The following is an 18989-nucleotide window of genomic DNA, read 5'->3' as shown; positions in this document are numbered from 1 at the left end:
TCTTTTCACTTACTTGCAAGTAAGTAACAACTTGATAGTACTTACTTGAAAGTACAAGTACTTTTTCTTACTTGATAGTACTTTCTCCATGGGGTTGCCAAGAGGATTATATGTGTGCATTCCCAAAAGATATGATCCATTCCCATTGTATCTTTTGCACCGTATAAGGTAAACCCTTGAGAAATAACCCATTGGCCTGGGAAGGATACTTTCGGGGTGAGGTCACTAAGTCAAAACCAGGTCAGTAAGTCAAAACCCAGTGCTGGAATTATTGGCATCACATCATCTTCAGCAAGGTTGACTCAGGGGGTAGTATAAGGTGCACAGAGATGCATGGCATCGGTTACAACCCAGCTCTTCCAGAACCCCTTACACCTGTCAAAATAGACTCCTGGGTTGAATAAGCCCTGATTCTGACCCAGTATATGAAATCCTATATCCATTACATTGGTCTTTGCTGAATGATTTGAAAATTTTGTTACATTTTAAAAGTGGATATTTTATGTTTGTAATCACACAGGTAGCTGTGTGAGGAAAGTTCTTTTTCACAGTATTTTTATTTTTTTGAAATTATCTGTTTGTGTATCAGTCTTCTCTACTAAACTATAAGCTCCTCTAAGTAGGAAACTTAATCCCCTCACTCCCCACTGTGCCCCAGCGCCCAGCTCAGTGCATGGGTATTTTAAAGTAAATTTCTTCCCGTAGCACGGAACCAAAGATCCGATTTGTGGGGTTGGGGGTTGGCTTGGAGAGGTGGACGAGGGCCCGGGATGTGTTCTGACAGATCTCCTGAAAGACATGTTCTCCGCTTAAGCTTTTCAGCAAGACTTGCTTCAGGGTTGTTGGTGACAGTTTCCCTTCACCAGTAGGAGTCTGTCACTGTAAGACAACACCAGGAAGTTAAAAGTGAATGGGAAGGGTGGGTGATGGAGATTCCGGCCCCTAGGGTCTCCCCTGAGAGTAGCTGAGAGTGCGAGCAACTGCAGGTGAAAAACAGAGAGGCCATAGGGTTAATTATTTCTGCCCAGAGCAGGTTTGGCCCACGTTTTCTCCCCTCTGTGGGGGTAATGGGCGCTGCTGAGTGGGCGGTGTGTTGGCTGAAAGGAGGTGGAGCTGAACAGCCCCTCCACATTGGCTATTGCTGCTGTTTGTACTTTGTTGTTTTACATTTCTTTGCAAAGAGCTGAAAGTGCAGTGCCCTCCAGATCGCAGCTGAAGGATCTGCCAGTGTTGGGGCAAAGGCAGCGAGGTCGGGTACCACAGCAGAGCTCTCAGCTCTGGGTCTCAGCTCTGGGTCTTCCAGGCACAGGGCTCACTCATCCAAGGTGTAGTAGTTCCCGGTGGTCCACGAGGACACTGGAATCTGGGTTCCCCAAAGGCACCTGCTGCTGCAGAATTTATCTAAATGCTACGTTCAAGCTCTTCTTTGAAAGGTGTTAACTGATGTGTGCTTTCTGTCTTTTGTCATCCTTTCTTTAGGACAGGTTACACTGACCCAGCCCGGTGAAGATCTCTGGAGACCATGACCAAGAAAAGAATTGCTGTGATTGGGGGAGGAGTGAGTGGGCTCACGTCTATCAAGTGCTGCCTGGAAGAAGGCTTGGAGCCCGTCTGCTTTGAAGGGACTGATGACATCGGAGGGCTGTGGAGGTTTCAGGTAAATCTTGTTCCTTAATGCTTGGAGCTCTCGCCAAGTATTGAACCATTGCATAAGATTTTACCTCATGTCAGGAAGTATGATGGGCTTCACAGTGATTAAACCTGCCAGACTTCAACCTGCTGACCTCCTCTCAGCAGCCATCACCTCAGGTTCTATGCAGGTTCCTCTTTCCCTATGCTGGCAGCAAAATGGGACGCAGGTATCACTCGTTTTGTCCTTTACTGATGTCTGTGAAAATGGCACAGAGATCATTTTCATTTACAGATCTTCCTTGATTTACAATGAGGTTACATCTTGATAAGCCCATCGTAAATTGAAAATATCCTGTTACAAATGTGTTTAATACACCTAATCTACCTCACACCATAGCTGAGCCTAGCCTACCTTAAACGTGCTCAAAACACTTACGTTAGCCTACACACAGGCAAAATCATCTCACACAAAGCCTATTTTATAATAAAGTGTCGAATAGCTCATGTAATTTATTGAATGCTGTAGTGAATATGAAAAACAGAATGGTTGTTTGGGTGCAGAATGGTTGTAAGTCTATCAGTTGTTTACCCTCCTGATCCTTCCAGCTGACTGGAAGCTGCCACTGCCCAGCATCACCGGAGTATGTTACAAAATATCGCTAACCCAGGAAAAGATCAAAATTCAAAACTCGAAGTGTGGTTTCTATGGAATGTGTATCGCTTCTGAACCATTGTAAAGTCAAAAAATCACAAGTTGGGCACTGTCTGTAATGAGTTTTGCCGCTATCCAGAAAAGGGTAACAATCTTGGTAGGGGGGTGTAGCAGAATGGCAGGCATGTAAAGTGGTTGCTCTTGGTCTGCGTTCATCGGTAAGTGATCTAGAATACTGCTTACAACTCCTTCCAGGAATCCCCCTTTTCAATCTCTTCTAACCTTACTGTTTTTTTTTTCTTTTCTTTCTTACCTTCCTTCCTTCATTGCTTCCTTCCTTCTTTACTTTAAACAATTCTCTAATGATTCTAGTGCTTGAATAGGATATAAACTCTGGCTGCCTTCCTTGCTTTGCACTTTTCCTTCACTTGAGAAATCAAAGCAGTAGTCCCGTCTTCAGAGAAGGGCAGAGGGCACCTGCAACTGGGTTTTCTTGTCCTTGCACAGACTCAGTTTTAAAGTTGAGTTGCTTTAATATGCACACCGAGTCCTGCAACTTGTTACTAACAGTTAAGGTATCTTCCTACTTAAATGATAGTTAAGCTTATTATATGTCAAAGAATATCACCCTCCTTAACTGATCTCCAAAGCAACATCCATTGGGTTTGCTTTTCAACTCACTTTTTAAGCCAGTGTTTTAAGTGTATTAAGGTGTCCAGATTTGTTTCATATTTCACAAAACGAACACGGTGCTGGCCAGCTACTTAAAAGTGGTTTCATTCGTTCATAGCATTCCTTAGTAGAACAGCAGTACAGTTGTTTTGCATCTGGGCTCCGTCATGGGGACTAACTCTATTTGACAATCGTCCCTATTCGGATCTAGGGTGGATACTCCTTAGTACACCATGCATGCCTCGGTCATAATCAGTCTTGGGCATGGCTGAAAAGACTGTTAATTAATATTTTGTAATAAATAGGAAATTTTACTTTTGAAATCCAGCCACAGCATGGTGTAGAGGTTAAGAGCACGTCTGGGTTCAAATCCTACTGTGACCTTGGGGAAAACCATTAACCCTCTCTGTACCTCTGTGTTGTCATCTTTAAGAAGGAGATAATATTGGCACCCACTTCATAGTTATTGTGGGGATTAAGTGAATGAATACTCATGTCATCACTAATAACAGTGGCACAATAATTGCTAAACATCAGTTATTATTCAGTTGGCCTAGAGTGTGGCCCACACATTTGGTGTCTGGTAAGCATCCTAGCCAGGTCTGGCAACTACTGACCAGGCATGAAATTAGTGAAGGGTCCACCATCCTACCTGATTATCAGGTTTTACTTCCAAAGTGGTTTAAACTTCCTCTCTGTTAAAGACCCAATTTGGAGTGTTTTCTGATTATACTCTTGGCAAAACTTCAGCACCTTATAAACTGCTTTCTTGAAAATAAATAAGCTATATTTCATCATAATGCTCTGACTGCTGTTAAGACAGACCACATCTGTGTCTATTACATTATATACAACATACATATATTTTACATATATTATAAAGGCACACACAAACACCACTATATTTCTAGAGCCACGGGGGATGCCTGGCATATATTAGGCACCAAATATATTTACATTTTATAAATGAATCCTAGAGAAGCAAAATATCTTGGGTGACTGCTTAGAATGCTTGTGAAATAGAGACCTTCATTCTCACATATTCCACAGTTACACAGTTGTGGAGCCTGAGGTATTATAAACATCCATTAATTGCAGATTAAACATGTTTTACATGCTGATGCTGGTTTCCTCAAGAATTGCCTCAGATCTGCTTTTCTGTGACCCCCTTGCTTGTTATTTGGAGCCTTCCTCTCCCCCATCCTACCTCCCCTAAATTTTCTGTAATTCATTGGGGGTTTCATATATAGGATCGTCCCAAGCACTTTGGAATTCCACCATTGCTACCAGGTGTCCAGTAAGCCACTGGCAACTCAGGGCTTCCATTTTCTCTTTCTTGTAACAGGTCTCAGGGACTCAATATAAATTTCTTTCTTCTTGATCTCCTCATTAAAGTTAGACCAGACTGATGGTGAAAAGTCGGTAGAAATGTGAGACATATCACTTTAATTTTCACACTACAATATTACTTTATGAACGAAATAGCTTAAAATGATAAATCTCTTATGAAATGCTGAGGTTTTAATGAGCATGTATTGCTGGAAAATAATTTTTAATATTCTTTAGTCAATCTGAATTTTAAAAATCCTTAAAGCATACCAAAGCAGTGCTTCTCCAACTTTAACGTGCACATGAATCACTGGAGCTTTTGCTGAAGTGTACATTCCGATTCATTAATCTGGGGTGGTGCCAAGATTCTATATTTCAGGCAAAGCCCCAGGTGATGTTGATGCTGCTGATCTGATAACTACAGTTCACGTAGTGAGGTTCTAAAGTGTATATGTGATACAAAGGTACCATATGGATACAATATAATGTAAAATGAGGCATATTTAGTACATTTTAATTTAAAATATAAAATTAAGTAATAAACACCCTTAGATGAATGGGTGTTTTTAATTCTTAAATATATCAACCCCCCCCCAAAAAAAATACAACTGAATGGATACAAAAATACTTAAAAGAGGGCAACTGTAGAGCAGTGGCTGTCAGCTTTGGCTGCAACACTGAACAATCACTTGGGGAACTTTAACAAACTTTAACAAATACTGATATCAGTCCATCCAGATTCTGGTTTTATTGGCCTGGGGTGCCAATAAAGCTCTCCACTAGCTATTTCTAATGTGCAGCCAACATGGAAACCTTTGCCCTTCAGCTTTTACCCCAGCTTTCCCAGGTGATTAAAGAGGATGACATTGCATCTTTAAAACAAAATCGATAACAGTTCATTGAACAAACATTTCTGAAGTTCAGACTTTGTTAGATGGTGTGGAGATACAGAGTTATATAACCTCCTGCCACTGCCCTCAGGCATTCTGCAGTTTAGCTAAGGATGTATGGAGAAAGGACTTATGAGGTGGATGGGATAAACTCTGGTGTCCTGAGCTTTCCGGGGCCACCACACGACCTCTTACCAGCAGATCTCAACCTTGTCTACACATTAGACAAGAAGCAATTAAAACAGGGTCTCTGGGAGTAAGGACCAGACATTAGTATTTTAGAGTTCCCCAGATGAGTCCAGTGTGAAGACAACGCTGAGAACAACAGTCCTAAGACAGCTTCTGTCCCACGGGATTCTGAGAGTCTGTCAAAGGAACAGAAGATCCACACTGTTCTCACTCCTCCCACTGAAGGGGAGTCATTTTTCTCCTTTCTTCTGCCCTTACTATTGCCTCCAATCCCTTCAGTTCCAATTACACTACCCTACGTCCCTTGTTCTCTAGTTTCTCATATGAACTTCCTACTCAATGCGAGTCATGTGCTTAGGCAGGAATCAAGATACATCTCTAGAGGGCAGATTATTCACTGATGGTAGGAAATACTAAAATGCAGAAGCAGAAGCTTCGTTTTCCACTCACTGACCCAGTACTGCTCTGCCCTCACTCTCTTTTATAAAGCAGTGAGTTGACAGTGATGAACCCTACGTAGGGTCCAATCAGTGTTTAGAAGGGCTTGAAGGTTTTTGTTGACACACAATAACACTTTGTTGTCTTAGTTGCTTGAAAAAGAATACAAATATATGATTATTGTCACAGGGGTAAGATCTGTGATTCATTTAGCTCAGTCATCCCAACACACCTGCTGTGGAAAGCATGGGTCTACTCCTTGTACTAAACTTTGAACCCTTGGATAACAGGGACAGACTTGTATTTTTTAGCATTAATATAGTGTTTTTATTACAGAGGGACTTCAGAAATATCTACTGAAAGAATGAATGAAGTTGAATTTAAAAGTTAGGAATGTGTCTACCCTTGCCCCTCAAACATCTTGGTTCCAAAAGGACCCTACCACTCATTAATTTAATTTTTTTTTAAAAAAACGTGCTATATACAAACAACATGTTTAAATAAACTTTGAATTTTGGAACTGTGTTAGATTTACAGAATCATTAGGAAGATAGTACAGAGTTCCCATATAACCCATGCCCAGATATTATTAACATCTTACATTAGTTTGATACATTTGTCCTAATTAATGAACCAGTACTGATACATTATTATAAATTGAAGTCCATGTTTTATTCAGATTTACTTAGTTTTTTTTCCTAATGGCCTTTTCCTGTTCCAAGTGTTCCCATCCAGAACACCACAATGCATGTAGTTGTCATGTCTCCTTAGGCTCCTCTTGGCTGTGACAATTTCTCAGACTTGTTTTTGATGACCCTGACAGTTTTGAGGATTACTGGTTAGGTATTTTATAGAATGTCCCTCAACTGGGATTTGCCTGATGTTTTCATCATGGTTAGACTGGAGTTATGAATTTTGGGGAGGAAGGCCTTAGAGGTAAAGTGCTATTCTTATCACATCATATCAATGGTACATACTATCAAACTTATCACAATTGATTGATGTTAACCTTGCCGACCTGGCTTGAGATGCTGTTTATCAGGGTTTGCACTGTAAAGTTGTTCCTTTTTTTCTCCCTTGTCATACTATACTCTTTGCAAGAAAGTCACTATGCACAGTCCACACTTAAGGTCAAAGTTGGCTATTCTAAGCCTCTTTTCTTTCCACATAAATTTTAGAATCAGTTTGTCAATATCTACAAAATAGATAGCTGCGATGTTGATTGGGATTGCGTTGAATCTACAAATCAAGTTGGGAAGACTGACATCTTAACAATACTGAGTCTTCCAATCTATGAGCACAGCATATCTTTCCATTTATTTATATCTTTGATTTCCTTCTTCTGTGTTTTATGGTATCTGCATATAAGTCTCATACATATTTTGTTAGATTTTTCCTAAGCACTTAATTTGGGGGGTGTTATTATAAATAGTACTGTATTTCAAAGTCCAATTTTTCATTTCTGGTATATAGGAAAGTAAGTGACTCTTGTATATTAACCTTGTATCCTGCAACACTACTATAATTGCTTATTAGTTTCAGGAATATTTTTTTTAATTCTTTTTAATTCTTTGGGATATTGTACAGTCATATCATCTGTGAATAAAAATCATTTTATTTATTCCTTCCAAGGCTGTATACTTTTATTTCCATTTCTTATCTTATTACATTAGTTAGCATTTCTAGTACAGTGTTGAATAGAAGTGGTAAGAGAGGCTGTCCTTAACTTGTTCTCAATTTTATGGGGAAATTGTCCATTTTCTCGCTATGAAGTATGCTGTTAGCTGCAAGTATTTTGTAGATGTTCTTTATCAAATTGAAGATATTTCCCTCTATTCCTAGTTTGCTGAAGGTTTTTAACATGAAGGTGTAGTATAAACAACATTTCTACAAAAATAAAAGAAAAAATCATACCTCCTTAATAAATCAATTTGTTTTTCCTACTTTCAAGTTTTATTGATTTAAAATAAATAAAATATACTCATATAACAGGGGAGACATTATACAATGTGTAATTATATAAATATGGGTAGACATAGGTATACAGTTGCCCTAGGCATACATAATATTATATACTCGGTGATTAGAATGTGACTTGCATTTTGTCATATTACTTTTTCCAGTTAAAGTTATATCATAGGCCATTTTCAATGTTTCTACACAGATTTCAAAATAATAGTTTTAAGTATCTCCAAATTCAATCTCTATAATTCACTCATTAATTCATTTCAAAGCATTTATTAAGCATCCACTATATATGAGGTACTGTTTTGATGATAGAGCTACAAAAAATAAGACACAAATCCTACTTTTGGGTACCTCATAGTCATGAAAACAAATGCAGAATATCACGTGTTCTAAGTTGCCTTGATGGCAATATGAGCGGAGAGCTTTGGCAGCTTGGAGGTTGAATGGGGCATTTAACTCAGTGGAGAGAACAAGAAATATTTCTCCAAAGAAGTGACATTTGATGTGACTCTTGAATGATAGATAGGAATTTTCCAAATGAAGAAGCTGTACTGTAGTGTTACAAAAGTTTGAAGTTGTGAAAGAGTCTGGAATGTTTCAACAACAATTTAATGACTCAGAAGCTTGAAATTAACTGAGGAGAGCACTAAGTGAAGATACAAAGGTGGATTGGGATAGATTGTGAAATATGCTGAGTTTCAAAATAAGAAATTTGCTTTTCCAAATGGAATCAGTTGAAGCCCATTAAGCAGTGGGGTGACAGGATCTGCTTTGAATTTAGCAGGATACTTAAGGAGTGGTGTAGAAGGTAAATTCTTCATCATATTGAGATACCATAATTTTCTAAACCCTTTTCCTATTGGGGGAGGGGGGCATTTTAAGTGGTTTCTAATTAACAGATATTTTAAATACTATAAAATGAATATCTCTATGCATTTGGTTTTATATTATTTTCAATTTTCCTTACAACAAATTTTTGTGAATAAGATTAAAATATCTTATTCAACTGTTTTTAAATGAACTTTGATGTATTTCATTAGTTTGTTATGCATTATGTAAATTTACTTCCTTTTTCTATATGCACCTTTCTCAATATAATTCAACATACATCTATTAAATATCTACTACGTGCTATTTATAATTTTATATGCTGTGGGAAAGAGCATGAATACAAGTAAAGGGGCCTACAATCTAGCTGGGGAGATAAGGAATAGACTATAAGACATTATGGAGGTCTTTGAATCCTAAGCTGAAAAATATACACTAGAGAAAATGGGGCAGCATCCAAAATTTTAATTAGGGCAGAGATACAACCATACCCTAGAAAGAACACTTTGGTTGAAATAGGTAGGATAGATTGGAAGAGACTTGTAAAAACACCATTAGCAGCCAAAGGGAATGAGATCTTGACGTATGGAGCAGAGAAATGGGAATGATCAATTCAGGATTCTGAAACTGAAAAATTCTTCTCTAAAAATGGGAGGAAAATCATCTCTAATGTGGGCAAAGCCAGTGAACACTCTCCTTTGTGGCCATTCAATGTTCAGTAACATCCATATATCTTTTTCTGGAATAAGAAGAGAAGAGGGGGCCCAAATTGGTTAAGGTAATTTTCCATAATCAAAACAATTTTTAAAAAATATAATAGAGTTGAAAAGTCATGGTTTGTGATATCTCAGTGACAGACTAATATAACAATCTGGGTAGATACTGCTTTATTTTATGTGATCACTACAACAACCCCATGAGGTAGTTAGTAGAAGTTTTTGAGGAAGCAAAGAAGTTAACCTTGCTGGGGAAAGAATAGTGAACTGGGGTTTGATATCAGCTAGAGCAATGCTTCTCTGCTTTCAGATGCATCTGAAACACTTGAGGATCTTGTTAAAAGGCAGATTCCGATTCAGTAGGTCTGGGATGGGGCCTAAGATTCTGCATTTCTAACAATCTTCCAAGTGATGCCCCTGCTGCTAGTCCACAGATGCTACTTTAGGTAGCAAGGATCTGGAGCAGTGGTTCTCAAAATTACAGTGAATTTTGTTGGGCATTAAATGGTTCTGAGACCAATTCCAATGTGTGTGTGCGTGGTCCCCAGACACCAGCAAACAATTCTCAAACACTAACAGGATGTCCAAGGATTCAACTCAATTCTGATGCCTATCTAACCAGAGACAGTGTCAGATTCCACAGATCGAGGGCTCAGTTCCTCAACCCCACTTTAGACACCAGTCATAAGTCCTGGTTATTACCTGGGCTTCTGACCAACCAGCTACAGATTGGAGGTTCCAATGACCCCTTCCTTGGATTTGGACTTCAGATGCCAGTCTCACGTCCAGGTTGTTTTTTACCTATACTTCTGACCAACTGACTATAAATCAGAAATTCCCATGATCACCCCCATCCCCACCCCTTGGTTTGATTAATTTGCTCACAGAACACAGGAAAACCATTTACTCACTAGGTTACCGGTTTGTTGTAAAAGAATATAATTTAGGAACAGGCAAATGAAAGACATACATAGGGAAAAGGACACTGAGCTTCCATGCCGTCTCCAGGCACACCGCTCTCCCCTAATCTCTTTGGTTCACCAACCTGGAAGCTCCCTGAACCCCACTCTTTTAGGTTATTATAGAGGCTTCATGACATAGGCATGATTGATGATATCACTGGGCATTGGTTATTGATTCAACTTCCAGGCCCTGTCCCCGCCCCAGAGATCAGGGGATAGGCAACTGAAAGTTACAACCCTCTAATTACAGGGTTTGCTCCATTGGTAACCAGCCCCCATCCTTAGTTGCTTTCTAAAAGTCAGCATATTAACATAACAAAGGGTACTTTTCATCATTCTGAACACTTCGGAAATTAGGAGAGTTTTGGGAGCTCTGAGCTAGGAACTGTGGAGAAAGACCAAATATATATGAGAAATATATTTTGACCATCTGGATGAGCAAATATATATTTCCTATAAATCACAATATTGCAGGCATTTAGCTTATTTCATTTTTATGTTATAAATAATGCTATCATTAACATCCTTTAACATAAATCTTTGTCTACAATGCTGAATCTTTCTTTAAAAGGCTAAGTTGCAAGGATTTCATATTCTTGTCACATTGCTGTCCAGAAAACATTGTACTAAGATCTCATTTCACCTCATTTTTGCTAACACTGAGTAATTGTCTTTTAATTTAGTAAAAACGAGGTAAAATGAGAACACATAGTGGACAGGATGTAAGTTAGTACAGTGTTTCCTGGAGAACAATGTGGCAAGCGTATGAAACTTTTGAAACTTCCCTAGGCTTTGAAATATATATACTATTTAAAAGACTATTACTCAGATGGGCAGTCTCACTTGGAGTCTTATGTCATGGCAATCAGGTGACAGCTGGGACTGGACGTGTGCTATGACCCCTCTGCTCACATATTTAGAACGTCGGCTGGGATAACTAGAACTTCTGGGGGCTGGCTGCACATCTCTCTATCCCAAACATGCTCTTCATGTGGCTAGCTCAGGCTTCTTCACAGGATGGTGGTCTCAGGGTAGCTGGACATCTTATGTGGCTGCTGATTTCCACCAGAGCAAGCTTTCTAAGAGACCCAGACAGAAGCTGCAAGACTACCTATCACTTAGTCTTGGAAGCCATTCAGTATCATTCCAACTGCATGCTGTTGGTCAAAAGCAAGTCATAAAGACAACTTAGATTCAAGGGGAAGAGACTGCACGAGGGCACAAATACTGGGAGATGTGAAGGGTTGTGGGGAGGGGACTTTTTTTTAATTGGCATTTCTTTCAGAAAACTTTTTCAAATGTTTGTTGGCTGTTTATAAACCATGACCTTAATTCTCAAGTTGCTATGAATGCTTTTTATTTACTGCAGGAAGAACCTGAAGAAGGAAGGGCCAGTATTTACAAGTCAGTGATCATCAACACTTCTAAGGAGATGATGTGCTTCAGTGACTATCCCGTCCCAGATCACTATCCTAACTTCATGCATAACTCCCAGATCCTGGAGTATTTCAGGATGTATGCCAAAGAATTTGACCTTCTAAAGTACATTCGGTTTAAGGTAGGGAATTTTGTGGGTATCTCTGTGTTCGGAGTTTCAAGTAAATGAATAACTGTTCTCATTTACCAGTGCTTATGTATAGATTGGTTTGATATGCTCATGTATCTATCCTATCCAGACAGATTCTACTCTATGTCTTCTCTATGTCTGAAAATATTCATGGAAAGGTCCCTCTTCTATGTATTTTGACTGCAGATCCAGGAAGCCACCTTCATTTCATTGCCTTCATTCTATATCATTTGATTACAATAAAACAATGAGGGGAACTGACAGGCATGGGAACTTCAAAACCTTCTGTTTCCACAACTTGCTGCTTAGCCCTTTTATACTTTCTGAAGTACTTTCCAGTGCATTATTTATGTGATCACAACAACCCAGTGAAGTACGTATTGAAAAGTTATGAGGGAACAAATAAGTTAACTCTGGTGTAGAGGGAGGAACACTGAATTGGGAAGCAAAAACTTGAGTTTTAGTCTTTGCTCTACCACTAATCAACTTGTGACTTCAGACAAGTAAGTTCCTCAATGCCGATGTGTCTTAAGTTTATTTGTAAAACAAGATTATTGTACTAGATCACTTCACTGGTTCCTTCCTGCTGTAAAGTCTTCTGTGATATTCCTATCATTCTAAACCATGACCATAAAAGAATCAATACTTCTGACAGCTGGCAAAAAGCCCAAATCTTCTACCTTCTGATCATTCTACTAAATCATGCCTTTTTCTGTTTAATGACAATATTAAAATGGCAATATCCAGTGACGACTTCCAAAGTCAGTCATTTACAGCCTAGTGGTCCTTCTCTTCACTTCTTTAAACACTTACTGTGTTTAAACACTTTAAACAAACAGGTTTGTTACCATACTAAGCAGTGAAGACAGAAAAACAAAAAAAAAAATCAGTGATTTCACAGTCTAGTTAAGGAGATAGAAAAATGAAGAGAAATTTCATTGTAAACATAATTATAAAAATAAAGAGTTAGAGTGATAAATGCCACTGAAATCTATACATTGCAGCTCAGAGGAGGGACACAGCCCATCAGGGCATGAGGCATCAGACACCAGGGAAGTTTTCTTAGAGGAGATAATACCAAGCTAAATGTTGAAGGGTGAGTTTCTCCAAATGAAGAAAGAGTAAAAGGATTATTCAGGCAGAAGCACCGGCCTGTGTAAAAGTAAGAACATGATAGAGAGGAACTATAAGTAGTATATGATGTCTCAGGTATACAAGAGGGGTATCTCTGTTAGTCAACCAAGACATTATGGCATAAACCCTAGAAGCACAGGAACACATTCTTAATGTTTCCTTAACCTGGGTAGAGTAACCTATATTTATTATTATTTTTTAAAGCTAAAAATTGTGCCACTGACTATCCCATCTCACACCTTCTTTCTTTATAGTTACTTGTAAAATGGGCATTTATGGGAGTCAGAGAGGTTCATTTACATAAAATATGAGCCACTGAGATGTTTCTCTACTCTATTAGGAAAGGGAGCCCTCTAGCTCAGTCACAAGTTTAAGGCCAGACAGTGAGAACAGGACTTGCGGTAAGAAGGCATCAGAGGGTCTCAGGATATCTGGGGGTATGGGGAGGAATAGGCATTTCGTGCATGGAGTGTCTCAGAAGCACAAGAGAAGCCCAAACTTTATTCAAGTATCACATTGCCCTAGGGTATGGTCCAGAGAACTAGTAATTTGCACTTTTCTAGAAGCAGTGGAGAGTGCAACATTAGTCTGCCAACTCTGTTTTATTTAGCTTGCTTCGTGGAAGTTTTCTCACTCTGACCACAGCCCCAAACAAAAAAGTTCTGATTTGTGGAGTATGAAAATGAAATACCCCTGCATGAGGCCTGTTAGGCGGTAGCAGCCCTTTGTTTACCCTCTGCAAGGAGAGTCCTGTCAGGGAAGACGTCCACTATATGGGCTGTGGTTATAGTGCCCTGTGGCTACCCCTTTTCTCTTTAGACCACTGTGTGCAGTGTGAAGAAGCAGCCTGATTTCTCCACTTCAGGCCAATGGGAGGTGGTCACGGTATCTGAAGGGAAAAAGGAGGTGAATGTCTTCGATGGAGTTATGGTTTGCACTGGCCATCACACCAATGCTCACTTACCCTTGGAAAGCTTCCCTGGTAAGTAGCCTACAAGGAAGGAAGACACTTGAACTATGCCTGTGACCTGATCCCTAAAGAATGGGAGGAATGTGGTCTGAGTGATTCCTATCTTGGGATGAAATAAAGCTTATCCTAATTCTGCATATTCTTCTGAAAAGTGATGGCGTAACTTGTATTAACGCTATTTAGGAGGTAGAGATACCAGTAATTTGGGGGACTAGAGGAAAATTAGAAGGCTCTATATTTAGTTTTACAATAATTTTAGTTTTTTAAGGATAAAAGTTGATCTGCATTAGATTGAATGATGGAATTTTTCTTTTTTAATTTTTATTGGAGTACAGTTGATTTATAATGTTGTGTTAGTTTCTGCTGTACAGCAAAGTGAGTCAGTTATTCATATAAATATATCCACTCGTTTTTAGATTCTCTTCTCATATAGGTCATTACAGAGTACTGAGATGAGTTCCCTGTGCTATACAGTAGGTATTTATCAGTTACCTATTTTATATATAGTAGTGTGTATATGTCAATCCCAGTCTACCAGTTAATCCCTCCCCCACACCTTTCCCTCCTGGTAACCATAAGTTTGTTTTCTACATCTGTGAGTCTATTTCTGTTTTTTAAATAAGTTCATTTGTACCATTTTTTTTAGATTCCACATATAAGCAATATCATATGATATTTGTCTTTCTCTGACTTACTTCACTCAGTATGACAATCTCTAGGTCCATCCATGTTGCTGCAAATGACAGTATTTTGTTCTTTTTTTATCGCTGAGTAATATTCCATTGTATATATTTACCATGTCTTCTTCAACCTGAATGAGGGCTTTTTTAGCAATTGAGGAAATATTGAGTTTCTAAGGAAGAAAATAATGCTTAAAGAAAGAGCTTAATTAACAGTCTTTGACCTGGATTTTCATTCTTTGGGGAAAAAAGCACTCTATGTATACTTTAGAGTATATAAGAACATATGTACTCCAATTGGAATGGAAGTAGGTATTTACAGATGATGAAAAGAGGGGGTGGGGGATGGGCAAAATAGGTGAAGGGGATTAAGAGATAGAAGCTACCAGTTATAAAATAAAACAGTCACAGTGTTGTAATATACAGCACAAGGAATATAGTCAAAAGACTGTAATATTATAATAACTTTGTATGTTGCATAATCTATATAAATATCAAGTTACTATGTTGTACATCAGAAACTGATATAATATTATGTCAACTATACTTCAATAAAAGAAAAATAAACAGGATGAAAAGACAAAAGAGAATGGAGGTTTTCTGAAGCAGTTTGGATTTGTGAGTCCACAGGTCCAAAATACTAACAGATCCTGAGTTAAGCAGACTACTTATGATAAGGAAATCACAAGGTTCCACTCTTAGGCTACGGGAAAAGGAAACAGGCAAAATATTCAGAAAGGCAACAGTGCACCTGAGTAAAAGCAGAACATATGGAGAATATATGCATAAACTCTACACACTGCAAAAAAGTGAATGATTTAACAAATTATATCAGATAAACCATCACCCAATAATTATTTTCCCTTCTCTTGTAGGAATTGAGAAGTTCAAAGGACAGTACTTCCATAGTCGAGATTATAAGAATTCAGAGAGTTTCACTGGAAAGAGAGTCCTTATAATTGGCATTGGGAATTCTGGAAGCGATCTGGCTGTGGAAATTAGCCACACAGCCAAGCAGGTTTGAATTAGTAAATTATTTACTTTGCTTCACCAAGGAAGCTGCAGGTGGACCCAGCAGAGTGTACGGATACCTGCACACAGCCCATCAGTGCCAATGGCAAATGCAGGGCTTGGTTTCACTGCCTCAGTTGGCAACATTATGATTGATGATGTGATGGAGCCAAGGTTACAAGTTAGATTCCCATCATTCACTTGGCCTCACACTAAGGAATTTGGACATGACCACAAACTGTGCTCATAATCTCACTCAGCTGTCTCTTCAGTGTGCTTCTGGCTCTGAAGAAGCCCAGGTGATTGCTGGGAGAGCTTGTTAGAATGCAGCATTCAGAGTGTGGATCACCTGTTGGCCAGTAGAAGTGATAATGCTCTTATCTGAAGGAAAGTGTACTCAGTCATTGAAAGCTTTTCACTAATAGGATGTTGGAGGAATTTTCCTCTTCACTCTTCATCACTTCCCGAATGGAAAAAAGAAGTCTAATCCTTCTAGAGACAACATGGGTATCAGTATGAAAAGCATCCACATTGTAGCACAGGCAAGCAGCTCTCCCCAGCCTTTGCATACAATTAGGTAACACAGAATAACATTCACACTAAAGCAATTTCTATGTCCTTGAGGTTTTTTGGTTTATTTGTTCTGTTTTTTGTATCATAGCTTTTGAACTGTGAAAAAAGTATCTTAATTATAAATTCCTAGAAAAAGACATCATTGATATATTTTGTTATTCACGTCTTTATTGAATCGTAACTTTGTTGGCAATAAGTAAATGCCTGATTGTTCTTCAGTAACTTTAATTAAGCTGTGCTTCTCCACAAATTGTTTTAAAATTATTATTTTTTTTAGGGTTGGCATTTATTTTAATTTATTTTTTAACATCTTTATTGGAGTATAATTGCTTTACAGTGGTGTGTTAGTTTCTGCTGTATAACAAAGTGAATCAGCTATACATATACATATATCCCCATAACTCCTCCCTCTTGTGTCTCCCTCCCTCCCACCCTCCCTATCCCACCCCAAATAGAAGTTTAATGCCACAACTTTGTGAAATGAACTTTACCCACAAACTCCATTCCATAACACTTCTTCTCAGATCTATCCCCATCTATCACCACAAAACTAATTTTATATATTACTCCATGAATTAATTCAACAAGCATTTATTAGGGAATAGGTATATAAACAATAAAGGGTATGGGTGCTATGATAAAAGAATGTACCAGGTATGTGGTGGGGACCGAAGGCATGAGCTTTCTTTAATACCATTGGCTTGTTAAATGGTCAGTTATAGAGGAGCTGGGCCTTACAAGCACTGAGGAATTGTAAATTGCCAAAGAACAAGGCAGGAAGAGCGGGTGGAGGTAAGGTGGTTGTGTCTGAGAAAGCTTTGTGACCTATGTATTATTGACACTATTTTATACATAGAGAACTTTTTAAATGAAGCTCTGAGCATTTATATTACTCATAACCTATATTTAAAAAGTTATACACACTGCACACAAAACCATTTGATTTCTAAGACTACACACAGGCTCTTTCAACGGTGACATGTAAAAGTGCTTATTTATGATAGCAGTTAAGGTCACCTTGGGTGAGAATGTATGTATGAAGTACATGATTATCCCTCTGTAGACAGGTCACCTTTTAACATGAGGGCTTAGACAAGAGACCATAAAACAATGTACTTATATAGCTTACAACCCTGGAAAATATCTCCAGCGAGTTTTATAATCTAGAGGAAGTGATGCTTTTGCCAGGTAGTTGAATACCAAACTTTTAGTACGTGGACTTTAGCCAGCAGATAACACAGAAAGACAGACCAGTTCCCTGTTGTGCTACTTGCAATCTTCAGTTTTTCCCTTAAATAAATGATGAAACATTACTTAAGCACAGACTTCAGAGTCAGTTAGACTTAGGTTGGAAATTCAGCTCTATCATTTAGTAGCTATATGATCTCAGGCAAGTTATTCATCCTCTCCATGCTTCTCATCCATAAAATGGACATAACAATACCTACTTCAAGAGGTTGTTGTATTGATCAAATAAAAATACAGATAAAGGACCTAGTACAGTGACTGACAGGTTACAATTCTCAATAAAAGGAAGTGATGCTGATGATAGGCTGGGGACTAAAGGATGTATATGCTCTACCTCCCACCTTGGAGAAAACACATTTGGAAAGATAAAAGATAAGAATATATAATATTAAATATCAGTATAGATGATACGTTTTTTCTAATACTGCAAACAATATCAAAGGCAAAAAAAAGACAGAAGATTTCAGATCAAATGATGTCCAGTTGCTTTCAGCTTTACAGTTGCATGATTTTAAATGAGTTGGACAGGTGACAAGTACTAGAGAAGTTCAGAAGATGGAGAGAAAGTTATCAGCCAGAACAGTCAGTGGTATCTTCATGGAGGAGGCAGACTTGATCTGGATCTGAAAAATGAATAGGCTTTGGAGAATGAAGGGGATAAGGGGCTTTTCAGGGAGGCATAATGACATTAAACAGAAATGCACTGGTGGTTGGGAGCAAGACATAGTCTTGGTCAGTGACTACACCAATTTAATTGTAAGCTTAGTGTTTGAGAAGAAAATGGCAGGAAATTTAAAAATATATATATTGCCAGGGAATAAAAAGCCAGACTAATGAGTTTGAAGTTCATCTTGAAGAAACTGGGTTCCCATTCCTTCAGAGAAATAAGTCAGAGAATGGCAAAAACAAACATTTTTTCCCCATGCCTCAGGTTTTCCTCAGCACCAGAAGAGGGGCTTGGATCTTCAATCGTGTCGGAGATTATGGATATCCTTTTGATGTGTTATTCTCTTCTCGATTTAAATATTTTATGAAGAAGATTTGTGGTCAAACATTAGCAAATATATTTTTGGAAAAAAAGATGAACCAAAGGTTTGATCATGAAATGTTTGGCCTGAAGCCTAAACACAGGTATGTTCCCAGGCTGGGAGGTGGGCAGTAACAGCCAAGGCAAAGAATAAGGACTGTTCACATAGGCTAATAGTAGGGTTACCTCTATGTTTACATTAAGCAAGTCCACAGAATCTGAGATTAGATTTCTACCTTTCCCCCACAGAAGTCCAAGATCTACCGGTCTGTAATTTTCAGGCTATAATTCTCCTTGGCATTAACCATTTTATCATTCCCCGAGGTACCAGTTCTTTTTACATGATGCCCAATAGCAACAACAAAATGGTAGTAGCGGGCAATGCATCATTCATTCATTCATTCATCCAACAAACAACTGAGCATCTGTTATGAGCCAAGCATTATACTGGCATGAGAATACTGAGACTAAAGACCTAATAGTAATAGTAATACTAATAACAC

General features: G+C 38.5%; 1 protein-coding gene across 4 annotated transcripts in view; it reads left to right on the top strand.

Annotated features, from left to right (window-relative positions):
- The first annotated feature begins 1150 nt into the window (after positions 1-1150).
- LOC132436011 (flavin-containing monooxygenase 5) overlaps positions 1151-18989 on the top strand; it is a 28853-nt gene continuing 11014 nt past the window's right edge. Inside the window, exons 1-6 of one of the 4 annotated variants that reach the window (XM_060028376.1) lie at positions 1151-1249; positions 1480-1657; positions 11646-11834; positions 13797-13959; positions 15503-15645; positions 18391-18590. In XM_060028376.1, the coding sequence (XP_059884359.1) occupies positions 1523-1657; positions 11646-11834; positions 13797-13959; positions 15503-15645; positions 18391-18590 (830 nt within the window). In that variant the 5' untranslated portion in view covers positions 1151-1249; positions 1480-1522. Of the gene's footprint in view, positions 1326-1479; positions 1658-11645; positions 11835-13796; positions 13960-15502; positions 15646-18390; positions 18591-18989 lie in introns of all 4 variants that reach the window. The other 3 variants (XM_060028385.1, XM_060028367.1, XM_060028394.1) reach the window with 3 other exon arrangements.

This window comes from Delphinus delphis, chromosome 1, assembly GCF_949987515.2.
Source record: "Delphinus delphis chromosome 1, mDelDel1.2, whole genome shotgun sequence".
Lineage (NCBI taxonomy): Eukaryota > Metazoa > Chordata > Mammalia > Artiodactyla > Delphinidae > Delphinus > Delphinus delphis.
Note: the sequence above shows the minus strand (reverse complement) of the source record. Positions and strands in the feature narration are given on the sequence as shown.